This window comes from Myotis davidii, unplaced genomic scaffold (genome assembly GCF_000327345.1).
Source record: "Myotis davidii unplaced genomic scaffold, ASM32734v1 scaffold8, whole genome shotgun sequence".
Classification (NCBI taxonomy): Eukaryota; Metazoa; Chordata; class Mammalia; order Chiroptera; family Vespertilionidae; genus Myotis; species Myotis davidii.
The window spans coordinates 974,151-987,452 of record NW_006299520.1 but is presented as its reverse complement, the minus strand read 5'-3'; the positions used below and the strand labels follow the sequence as shown (position 1 = coordinate 987,452).

The 13,302-nt window shown below is 37.7% G+C and overlaps 1 protein-coding gene across 6 annotated transcripts in view; it reads right to left on the bottom strand.

The window, feature by feature from the left end:
* Positions 1 to 13,302, bottom strand: part of DCUN1D5 (defective in cullin neddylation 1 domain containing 5) — a 69,269-nt gene that overhangs the window by 9,211 nt on the left and 46,756 nt on the right. For 5 of the 6 annotated variants that reach the window (XM_006775233.2, XM_015571449.1, XM_015571452.1 and 2 more), the window contains 2 exons: positions 8,658 to 8,728; positions 8,155 to 8,246 (listed from right to left, as the gene is read on the bottom strand). In XM_006775233.2, the coding sequence (XP_006775296.1) occupies positions 8,155 to 8,246; positions 8,658 to 8,728 (163 nt within the window). The remainder of the gene's footprint in view (positions 1 to 8,154; positions 8,247 to 8,657; positions 8,729 to 13,302) is intronic. The other variant, XM_015571451.1, reaches the window with a different exon arrangement.

Genomic DNA, 13,302 nt, shown 5'->3' with positions numbered 1-13,302 from the left:
GGCAGCATCAGGTGTGATGGGGTGTCGCCTTCCCCTGATCGCCAGGATGCTTCCTGCCCGAGGGCTCCCAGACTGTGAGAGAGAGCAGGCTAGGCTGACGACCCCCCGGCCAGTGCATGAATTTTCATGCACTGGGCCTCTAGTATATATATAATTGAACATTATTCTGTCATTAAAAAAAATGGAATCTTGCTATTTGTGACAACATGGATGGGTCTAGAACACAGGTTCTCAACCTGTGGGTCGCGACCCCTTTGGGGGTCGAATGACCCTTTCACAGGGATCGCCTAAGACCATCGGAAAACACATATATAATTACATATTGTTTTTGTGAGTAATCACTATGCTTTAATTATGTTCAATTTGTAACAATGAAAATACATCCTGCATATCAGATATTTACATTACGATTCATAACAGTAGCAAAATTAGTTATGAAGTAGCAACGAAAATAATTTTATGGTTGGGGGTCACCACAACATGAGGAACTATATTTAAGGGTCGTGGCATTAGGAAGGTTGAGAACCACTGGGTATTAGCATAAGAGGGTATTATGCTAAGTAAAATAAGTCAGACAGTGAAAAATAAATACTGTATGACTTCACTTACATGTGGAATATAGAAGACAAAACAAATAAAACTAAACAGAGACTCATGGATACAGAGAACTGATGGCTGCCAGAGAAGAGAAGGTGTGAGGAGACAGATGGAGAAACAGAGGCACAAAATTCCAGTTATAAAAATAAGTAAGTCACGGGGATATAACGCATATAGGGAATATATATTCACATATAGAGCATGGGGAATATAATCAATGATATGGAAATAACTGTACAGTGACAGACGATTACTAGACTTATTGTGGTAATCACATTGTAAAGTATATAAATGTTTATAATCACTACTAGGGGCCCGGTGCACGAAATTCGTGCACTGGGTGGGGGTGAGGGGGTGGAGCAAGTGATCAGAGGGAGATGGGGGTCCCCTGCCCAGGCCTGACGCCTCTGGCAGAGGCATCAGGCCTGGGCGGGGGGCGGAGCCAGCAATCGTAGGGGGCTGGGGGCCCCCTGCCCAGGCCTGACGCCTCTGCTGGAGGCCTCAGGCCTGGGCAAGGGACCGATCCAGTGATCAGCGGTCGGATGGTGGTGGGGGGCAACTCCTCTGGCCGAGGCATCAGGCCTGGGCGGGGGGCGGAGCCAGCAATCGTAGGGGGCTGGGGGCCCCCTGCCCAGGCCTGACGCCTCTGCTGGAGGCCTCAGGCCTGGGCAAGGGACCGATCCAGTGATCAGCGGTCGGATGGTGGTGGGGGGCAACTCCTCTGGCCGAGGCATCAGGCCTGGGCGGGGGGCGGAGCCAGCAATCGTAGGGGGCTGGGGGCCCCCTGCCCAGGCCTAACGCCTCTGGCTGCGGCATCCTGCGCGGGCAGCGGGGACCCGCAGCGGCAGCGGCCCCGCGATCGTGGGCTCCGCTTTAGGCCCAGGCACGGGACCCCTAGCTCCCGGGACTGCCCGCTTTGACCCTGCCCAGCTCCCATCGCTGGCTCCACCCCTACTTCCTGCTATCACTGGCCAGGGCGGCAAAGGCGACCGATTCTCCGATCATGGCTGGGGGGCAGGGCAAAGGCGGCCCTGAGGGCTCTTAGCTCCCCCCTGGGTTTCGGATCACTGTCAGTGGCAGGGGGCTTCTTCCTGCTTTCCCTTTCGCTTCCCTGCCTTGTGCCTACATATGCAAATTAACCGCCATTTTGTTGTCAGTTAACTGCCATCTGAGTTGGCAGTTAATTTGCATATAGCCCTGATTGGCCAATGAAAAGGGTATCGTCGTACGCCAATTACCATTTTTCTCTTTTATTATATAGGATACTGCACACCTAAAACTAGTAAAATATTATACGCTAACTATAAAAAAACAAAACAAAACTGGAGTCTCACACCTCTAAAAAAAATTAACTCAAAATGCACCATTAATTTAGATGTAAAATGTAAAAATATAATCCTCCTAGAAAAAAACATAAGAGAAAATTCTCAGGTTCTGGGGCTCTAGGCAAATAAATCCTAGACTTGACACCAAAAACACAATCCATAAAAGAAAACTGATAAATTGGACTTCACCAAATTAAGGACCATTGCTCTGCAGAAGTCCTTGTAAGAGGATCAAAACATAAGCTACAGAGTAGGAGAAATTACTTGCAAACCACATATTCAATGAAGAAATTGTATCTTGAATACAGAGAAAACTTTCAAAACTCATCAATAAAAAAATTTATCCATGGTCTCTTGGCCTCTCTTTAATATTTTCTTCAGATACTGTAGTTACTGATTCCTACTTCCTCTACACCTATTCCTTTGTAGCTCATCTACTGAGTTTTAAATCTTTTATATTTTACACTTTTATAAATGTATTTGATATCTGATCATCTGAGACCATTCCTCTTTTTAAACACATTTAATGTAGGTATTTTATACTGACACTGTGATAGTTCAAAATACTAGTCTTACAGAGTATGATTCTGAAGTTTAAGATGTTTCCCACTAAATTTTTTTATTGTTAAATAAAGTAATAATCACTAAACCTTTTTCTGCAGAAATCGAGGCTTCTGTTTAAAATGAATTCTGGTACAGAATTGGTTCCATTACACCTATGGGAGAACTACTTACCTGGGACAATTCTAAAATACATCTTTACTTGTGTCATAAAAATAATGAATTTCATCCTTAAATCTGCAAGACAAAAAGCTTTTGACTAGGAATTCTCTCAAGTGGAAGCCCTTCACCTCCAATTCTATGCAGAATCGAGCCAAAGCAATCAAGTCTCCATCAACTGGGGGGGGTTTGGCATCTATGACCTAATGTGGGAATTTTTTATCTGATTCCAACACAACTCAGGACGTGCAGTTTGTCTCCTGTTCCCAACACCCATGACAGGTAACTAGCCAGATGCTGACTAGGAACAGGTAGGTATCCTCAGGGAAATGCCAGTTCCATAGATCTCTATGGAATCACCATCCCTGGTCATTTATGGCCCGATTATTTTCCTTCATTTATAGTCAAGTTCAGGTATGCTTTTTAAAAGATGTTTTCAGATTTTTTCCAACACGTTAAGTGTTTTACATGAGAAAAGGTCTCTTTGCACATTTAGTCTGCCATACTACCAGAAATATAAATCAAAATTTGGATTAGTTAACCTTTGTGTGGGGCCTAGTTCTTTACATATTAATGAAGGTACAGCAAGTTTCATGCAAAAACAAGAAAAATATTATTCTTATTTATTGAAAATGTATATTTCATTTAGTGGCTTCTACTAGTGCAAAAATTATTAAGGGAAAAAAAACTTTAATGAAAGCTGAAAATGCAGTTCACTTCTACCAGAAGGATATGCAAAGGAAACAAATTCTGACTATATGCTACTGTAACGCTGTTTGAAAATTTTCACATGAAGTCTCCTAGATCTCCAGGATTATCAGTTGAAAATGTACAGAGGATATTACTTTTAAGCAACTAGTAACATGTACTCCTTTCCCTGTCATGATCCATCTTAAGTGGGAGTGTCATATTCTAAATCTTCGTAGCTTCTGGAAGCAGTGCCTTTCACATTTTTTAGTAACGTGACTCACAGTTTCACATAAAATATCAAGCAAAATTTTATTATATTTGAAATTCAGGAGGGCAAAAAGATAAAAGACACCTCCCTCCATTTAGAAGTTCTTCCTCTCACTAGCATCAGTGTTTGAAAAACATTCTCCTAGCACAACACAGGGCCTGGCATAGAGAAGCATTCAAAAACTATTTGTTAAATAAAAATATGAATACCAAAAATAAAATACAAAGTAGATTATATATTTATTTGATTACACGACGTTTCAAAATGTCCTATTTAGGGAAAGGTTAGTGAATAACTGTAGTTCAAACAAAACTGTAAAGTTCATATAATAGTATCTGACAAGTCACCAAGCAGGTAAGAATCCAAGAAATTAACATTTACCAAATTAATATAAAACATTTACCAAATGTTTTATATTCCAGAGGGATACAAGGAAACAGTGATAGTTAGGATGTGATTGCAATAAGCTTAAGACAGAGATAAAGTGAAGATCAAAGGTTCAAGTCAAAGAGAGTGTGGTTAAAATTCCAAATTCTCTCATGTGGCTTTAGGCAAGTTACTTAACCTTTTTCAGTCTGTTTCCTCATTTTAAAACAATAACACTAATAGACAATCCACAAATAAAATGAGCATATATGTGTTAATTGCCTAACACAGTTCTGAGCAGGATATGTTCCTTTTGAGGTAAGTATTTGCTAAAGTTTAAATAGTTCATTTGTGGCAGAGTGAGGACCTAGAATTTAAATTTCAGGATTACCAGTCTACCATACTGTACTTTCATTTGGACATTCTTTTGAATATGTGTTAGCATTCTTTATAAAACAGAAGGCCCTATTAACTTTTAAATCATAGTATTTACAACCAAGACTAAATTCTGCAATTTATCTAGGTGTCTTAACATGCCATATTAAAATAATGTTGGAGTATGAAATGCTTTGGCTTATTTCCCACCTTTAATTAGCTTTGTAGAGAAAGATAAAATACGTATACAAAAAAGTATGCAAAGAACATAAACTAGTTTTTACTTAGCTCAGTCTGTTCTATTGAAATGTCTAACAGTTGAAACATGGCTTATTAATTATAAGACATTTTACTTAGCATTATAACTGCTTTTTGGACTACTATTACTGCTTTTTTGTACTGCTTCTTTGAATATATTTTTAAACCAAAGAGTTTTTAATTCATTTTTGCATTGTTTGATATATATTGCCTTTGTATAAGACAAATGTGTAAACACAAAGTATTTCTAATATATATTCTTGAATAATTAGCAGCATATGGCCTTGAGTCCAAGGATAGAAATTGACTAACCCATGAACATATTTTTTTATTAGCACATCTTTCTTATAGGCAGTTCACAAGCTATCTTCTATACATATAAAAGGCTAATATGCAAATTGTCCCCTTGGGAGTTTAACCAGGAGAGCAGAAGTTTGATCGCGCTCTATGATATGTGCTGACCACCAGGGGGTGGCACGGAACATGACAGGCAACCAGCGGAGTTGGCAGGGCGCTGAGGGAGCAAGGGAAGAGGGAGATGGGGAGGCCAGGCCTAAGGACCCTACCCTGCACAAATTTTGTGCATCAGGCCTCTATCTGTATGTAAAAGGCTAATATGCAAATTGTCCACTTGGGAGTTCGACCAGGTATATAACACTGATGTTATGCATATTTAACATATTTATTGATAAAATTTTGCATGTAAGTGGACCTGCACAGTTCAAAGGTCAACTATACAAAGCATCTTTTCTCAATGGGCTAAGTCCTATTATTCCCTGAATCTTGTAAAAATCTTGCAAGGAATAAAATAGTTCAAAATTTAAACTACGAGATTCAAAGGAATCTGTATGTATAAGTCTAAAATTTAAATTTATACTTATCTAGTATATTTGGTTTTATATAATAATCACACAATGTAAAACTTAACAGACTAGTATATTTGGTTTTATATAATAATCACACAATGTAAAACTTAACAGATTTGGTTCTTGTTATAAATATTTCATATTTTTAATATTTAACTTAACCTAGGTGTAGTTACTTCGTGGTTCCTAAATTATCTGAATATAGTTATCAGTTGTTTGAAATTAATTAATTTTAACCCTAGAAAACTTTAGTAGAGCTCCGCTAAAGAATAAAATAGTCTAGTAGTTAAAATATATACAGTGGTCAAGGATAGTGGACTATAATAATCTTGATTAATTAAAATCTATAATTATATAATGCTTAATAGTTTAAATATTAGCACTTCATATTTTTTTTAAGGCTGTTTATTCATGCAGACTTTTCAAAACTACATTGTCTTTTTGTGTAAAAGAATTTATGGGTATGAACTGGTATTTGATTATATTAGAACTAGAGGCTTGCATGAAATTCGTGCAAGGGTAGGCCTTCGCAGCTCTCGCTTCGGGGGCCCTCGCAGCCTCCCGGTCCCAGCTGCCTTTTGCCCTCCTCCTACTCTCCTGGTGCTGACTGCCTCCCAGCCTTCTGGATAGTCATTCTGCTGTTTGGTCGATTTGCATATTATGCTTTTATTATTATACTAGAGGACAAATGCACAAAATTTGTCCTTGAGTAGCCCTTCCTTCCCACAACTGCGAGCACCGACTTTCCTCTGGCACCCAGGACCCAGACTCTTTTTCTCACCTATACTTAATGGAAGTCAGATGGTTGATTTTATGTTCTACTAGAGGCCCGGTGCACAAAAATTCGTGCACTGGGTGGTGGTGGGGGTTGCCTCAGCGTGGTCTGCCCCATCTCACAGTCCAGGATCCCTCAGGGGATGTCCTACTGACAGGTTAGGCCTGCTCCCCACAGGGAATGGGACTAAGCCGCAGTCTAGCCTCCCTCTGTGGGAGGCGACTGGGCCAATCAGGGAAAGGCACTGCTCTCATCCCTCGCAGCCGCCACAGCTTTGTCCAGAACGATGTTCGGCTGTCCGGTCTAATTAGCATATTATGCTTTTATTATTATAGATTCTAGAAATTAGGATTTGGTTCATATGAGCAAGGTTTTTTACCTAAATATATTCTGTATATTAATACTGCTTAATTAAGAGAATTATAAAATATTAGACACTGAAAATTCAAATAGGAAAATTTAAGTCCTATATGAACAAATACAATTAAATATTAATCATATATTTTGAAAGTTAAAGACAGTCAAACAAGTAGTAAAGAATAGTTAAATGTGTTAATAAAAGCATAATCGGAACAGGAAACCATACAGCAAACAAGTACCCCAGTTTGTGGCTCAAAGATGTTATAAATTCACTAGAGGACCAGTGCACAAAATTCATGTGGGGGAGGGAGGACATACATCAGCCTGGGCTGCACCCTCTCCAATCCGGGATCCCTTTCGTAATCTGGAACCACTGGCTGCTAACCACCCACCTGCCTGCCTGCCAGATGCCCCTAACTGCTCCCCTGCCAGCCTGATGGCCCTAACTGCTCTCCCCTGCCAGCCTGATCCCCCTAACTGCCTATGCTCTCCCCTCCTGGCCTGATTTTCCTAACTGCCTATCTGTTCTCTCCTCCTGGTCTAATCCCCCTAACTGCCTAACTGCTCTTCCCTCCTGGCCTGATCCCCCTAATTGCCTATCTGTTCTCCCCTCCTGGCCTAATCCCCCTAACTGACTAACTGCATTCCCCTCCTGGCCTGATCGCCCTAACTGCCTATCTGCTCTACCTTCCTCTCCACACCCTTCAGACCCCCAGCACAGGCATGCTGAGAGCTCTCCACCGCGGCCCCGTTCCCGTCCTGACTGGTCATTACGTGATGACGTTCTAGACAATTTGCATATTCCTCAATTATTAGTATAGATGATTCATCTATTTTAGAATGTTGATAATTAGTAACATCTGCATGAACATTAGAAGCATGATATAAAATTGCCACATAATTGCTAACTGACTCTGAAATTAAGTCTACTTTACTCTGGAAAGACAAAAATCAAGTTATTTTTATAAAGAAGCAATTCTATGACAAGCTTATGACAGTGTTCAAAGGCATCATCCTAATACTACTGTATAATGGCTACAGGCTGTAGGGGAGCCATACAGCATTTCTACTCTTGTTCTTCATGAGATTCATTTGGCAAAAAAGAATTGAGAGTGCTATACAATTCTATCTTCAAATTTCATCTTTAGATCAAGTATAAAACTGAAGAGGAGAGGAGGCCTCAGAGCTTAGAATCGCCAAAGGAACAAACTCCTTACACAGATTTCTATACTCAGAGAAGGAAATCTTTTATTGCTCAAACAACCTGTGAGTAAATAAATTTCATCATGGACCTCTAATTCACCCATCAAAAGAGTCAATGAATTTAAATAGGACTGTACTAAAATTATTTAACAGACAATATGAAAAATGGAGTAACTGTTCATATTTTGCCAAACCACAGTATAAATTTTATCAATCCTAAACTGATTGTTATAGATTAAATCAATTTGATTATATAATGTGAAACTTTACTCCTGAAAATTGGAAAGCACAAAATATATATTAAGATCTTCAAATAGCCCATCAAATTTGTTTTTTAAAAAAATATCTTACTGTAACGAAGTCATGCCCTTTAACCATTCTTCCTTGGTAAAAAATCCCATGCTTTCAGCCTCCAATTTCCACGCTAAAACTAACATAATAATCTGGAAAGAACAGAACATAAAGGATAGGGGAAAAGTCAGCATAGAGATAATCATGTCTATATTTATTATGGACAGCATTTTTATACAACTATTTCCTTTGTTCAAATATTAAAGAGTACAACCTTTGGATTTATTATCTATAAAGAAACTTAGATGGGACTAATTTAATAAAAATAAAAAGTTCTAACAGTTTCTGAAGGTAGAATCACCCTTACTCTATTACAAATGACATTTGTATCAAGAAAAAGAACTTGGGCCCAATTTAAATTGATTAAAAATATCCTAAGTAAAAATTTACAATAAACATGAAGAAACAAAATCTTCACATAAGATTAGGTATCCAAATTTTTAGAAATTTATGAATATGCTATACCCCACTTATATTTCATTCTACTTAAAAATAAAACATACATTTTCAGGTTCAACACCAATGTCTTCACAAAATTTTTCCATTCCTTCTGGCCCTACAACTTCATCAGGACCTTCAAAGACAAAAATAATTTATATATTTTATTGTTATAATTTAATATCAACATAAAATATAAACAATTATGCTAAAGGCATCTATGAATATACCATAACATTTTTGCAAATAGATGATTTTGAATTTTGACATATCTTTGATAAAGTAGTATAAACATTTGCTATAGAATTTAACATTTTAAATTTTTGAAATGCTCTTAAAATACATTACAAAATAAAATTAAAAAATTAAAAATCAGCATTAATATCACTAGTTTGTACAATAACTTGAATCTATCCACTTAAAAAATATTTATTGAGAGCTCTAAAGAAAACTGTTGTGCATAGATATAAAGTAACATAATAAGGTTTAAGCTTCTTACTCTACTAGAATGTGCCAGTACCAATCAGAAGAGAATGTCTATTAGTTACTAATAATCAGAAGAGAATGTCTGTTAGTTACTAAAACAGAAGATCATTCATTATCCTTTTGAAATATTCCCAAATAAAATTTAACACTTTAATAAAAGATATACATATTATAAAAATATGACGTAAGGGAATTACTATATTCCAACTCCAGAACATTTTCCTATCGCCTTGGTTCTTGAATAAACAGTAAAGCATTAGTTATGTAGAAACAAAAGTTTAATCCTTCAATTAGTTTGTCTATCATTTGTTCAAAAGTTAACGATACGTTTATTTTTCTCTTTTAGTAACACTAAATGTAAGTCAATACACCAATTCCCATATTCTTTCATGTTATCAGATCCCCAAAATATAATAATTATATCATTGTTAGGTCTTTTTTTATTATTGGATAAGATTAAAAGAAATCTGTGACAACATGGCTGGACTGTGAGGGCTAAGTGAAATAAGTCACATAGCCGAAACTGGTTTGGCTCAGTGGATAGAGCGTCAGCCTGAAGATTGAAAGGTCCCAGGTTGGATTCCGGTCAAGGGCATGTACGTTGGTTGTGGGCACATTCCCAGTGGGAGATGTGCAGGAGGCAGCTAATCGATGTTTCTCTCTCATCGATGTTTCTAACTCTCTATCTTTCTCCCTTCTTCTCTGTAAAAAATCAATAAAACATATTTTTTAAAAATTAAAAAAAAATGAAATAAGTCACACAGAAAAAGATAAATACTGTATGACTGATTAACTGATATGTGGACTATACATTAAAAAAACAAAAAAGAACAGACCAAACAGAAAAAACGAAACAAAAAAACCCTCATAAATACAGAGAACAAATTGGTGGTTGCCAAAGGTAGGCAAAATGGGTGAAAGCAGTCAAAGGTACACAAACTTGCAGTTATAAAAAATAAGCCCTGGGATGTAATGTACAGCATAGTGACTATAGTTAATAATACTGTATTGTATACTTGAAAGTCACTAAAAGTGTAGATCTAGAAGTTCTTACCACAAATAAATTTTTTGGTAACTATGTGGTGATAGATGTTAACTAGACTTATTTTGGTAATTATTTTGCAAAATATATATATATCTCCAATCATTATGTTGTACACCTGAAAGTAATGTTATATCTCAATTTTACAAGGCTAAAACAATATGAAATATGATAGAAATATGTTTACCATATTTGACTTTTGAAGATAGTATTGAAATATTAGTTAAATTAGCCAAGGGAAACTTTCTTAAGGACTAAAAATACTCCAGCTTTATAAATCATAGACTAAACCAAGGCAGCTCAGGTGGCATTTTATATAGCCATATTTATTTCAAAAGCGCAATGTGAAGCTAATGTCTTTAAGTTTGCCTCTTAGTAGAAGAATGTAGTCATCCAGTATGTGGCAATATACTCTTGCTGTTTCAGATGGGATCCATGCTGCTAAGATGATGTGATCTTAATCAAAACACTTTCAAATTTTTTGGTCTAAATTTTTTTACTGCACAGCCCTAGCAGGTTTGGATCAGCGGAGAGAGTGCCGACTTGCTAACTGAAGAGTCCTAGGTTCAATTCCGGTCAAGGGCATGTACCTCGGTTGCAGGCTCCTAGCCCTGGTTGGGGGCATGCAGGAGGCAACCAATCGATGTGTCTCTCATATCAGTGTTTCTCTCTATCTCTCCCTCTCCCTTCCACTCTCTCTAAAAATCAACAGGAAAAATATTCTCAGGTAAGGATTTTAAAAAAAGAATGCACTTATTTATGCAGTAAGGTGTTAAAAGATGAAGAGGGTGAAAATTATAGGAAACTTTCACTTCCTAATATATACCTGGAGGATTTTTTTTAGCAAGATGTGTTAAGTAATTTAAAAAGCACATATCCTATATAATAAAAGGCAAATATGCATATCAACCGAACCACAGAACGACCTGTCACTATGAGGCGCACTGACCACCGGGGGCAGACACTTAACGCAGGAGCTGCCCTCTGGTGGTTAGGCACTCCCACAGGGGGAGTGCCACTCAGCCAGAAGCCGGGCTCACGGCTGGCGAGCGCAGTGGCGGTGGCAGGAGCCTTTCCCGCCTCTGCAGGAGTGCTAACGATGTCTGACTGATGGCTTAGGCCGGCTCTCCGCGGGAAGCAGGCCTAAGCAGTCAGACTTCCCACCGAGGGCTCCCAGACTGCAAGAGAGCTGAGGGACATCCCCCTCCCACTACCAGTACACAAATTGCATGCACCAGGCCACTAGTATACAATAAAGCTATAAAAAATATATCTGGCCCTAGCCAACTGTTCAGTGGTTAGAGCATCAGCCCTTGGACTAAAGGGTCGCAGATTCAATTCTGGTCGGTCAGGTACCTCGGTTGCAGGCTTGATCCCTGTCCTCGTGGGGACGTGTGCGAGGCAACCAATTGATATGTCTCTCTCACAATCGATGTTTGTTTCTCTCTCTCTCTCTCTCCCCCTCTCCCTCTCCCTCTCTCTTCCACTCTCTCTAATAGTCAATGAAAAAAATATCCTTGGGTGAAGATTAACAAAAGTGTGACTTAGTGATTGAGCATTGACCTATGAACTAGAAGGTTGCAGTTGGATTCCTGGTCAGCGCACATGCCTGGGTTGCAGGCTCAATCCCTAGTAGGGGGAGCGGGGAGGGCATGCAGGAGGTAGCCGATCAGTGATTCTCTGTCATCATTAATGTTTTTATCTCTTTGTACGTACAGTTTTAAATATAAACATATATTTGAAGACATATATATATATGTGTGTGTATATATATCTGAATATACATCCTTATATGTGGTTTGAAAGTAAATATCAGATAAAAAATGTAATAGAAGAAAACAAAGGTATTTTTTAAGGCATGGTAGGAATATATTCTAAATTTTTCTATGCAGCAAAAGCTGACTCGCTCTTGAAGCTGCCATCATTTGTAATTAGAAGAGAAAGCTGAAGAGTTTGTCAAAAAATACCAGTTACTATTATAAAATATAGCCTCCCTAGATACTGTGAAATTAGTTAGTGATGAAATTTTATTAAAATCAAGTTAAATTATGTTATACCAAGATATATAAGATACAGATAAGACCTTTCTGCAAATGTACAAGGCTTTCCCTTGTACATTTCCCTGCAAATGTACAAATGTACAAGGCTGTAAGTAGTAACAGATCTAATCTAAAATAAGGTCTATGTTCTTATCAGATTGCATAATGTTAATTATTCTTCTTAAAACATACTCTTCCAATAAAACTACTCCAGGGAGCTGAATTTAACTAACTTTCAAACAAAAACCAGATTTCTAATCAATTTAAAAGCTATGGAAATGAACCAGCTAGATACTTTATTATGACTATGTAATTCTATCCCTAATTTTGATTCTTTGTAAGACTTTAAACATGCCTTTTACTTTCCATGCTTTTTGTTTTGTAACAGGCCCAGTATATTACTGAATCCTTGCTAATTTAAATATTAGTCAAGATGAGAGGTCTTGTGAAAGGGCAAAACCATCAGGCTTATCACATATAATGTATTAATATTATGTTAATAAGATTACTGGTAAAATATTTTAATAACCATACAGAAATGTTCCTGGCTATGTATGTAGATATAAAACCATGTCAGCCACAGCAGATCAGGAAAAAAATCTATGCTAAATGAATGGCACAGCATCTTGTACATGAGCTACATAGGAGCTATACTGGTAATTTTGGAACTGTTTTGCAAACATACACAACCAGTAAATCTGATGCTGTAATACTATTACTCTTTTAATAATAAATAACATTTATTGAATTCTAGTTATGTACCAGTTACTGGGCTAAGAGCTTTACATGCATTACCTCAGTAGGCACATTTATTGTTTCTATTCTAATAAGCAACACTCCCATTTTATGATGGAACAGTAACTGTTTACTTGGCTAATAACTCGTTCCTCCTTGCCAATTGGTTCTCTGCCCATTGTAACCTCTAGAGAGGCCTTTCCTAATCACTCTACTTGAAAATCCAAGCTTCCTACTTTCTATCCCTGAACCTCACCATATTACCTTTATAACCCTCCGAAATCTGTAATTATCTTGCCTACTTACCTATTTGCTGTCTGACTTCCAATTAGAAGGCAAGTCCCCCAAGGACAAGGGCCTATTTTTACTTGTTCACTATTATATTCCCAACACTTAGAGAGGGGCTGA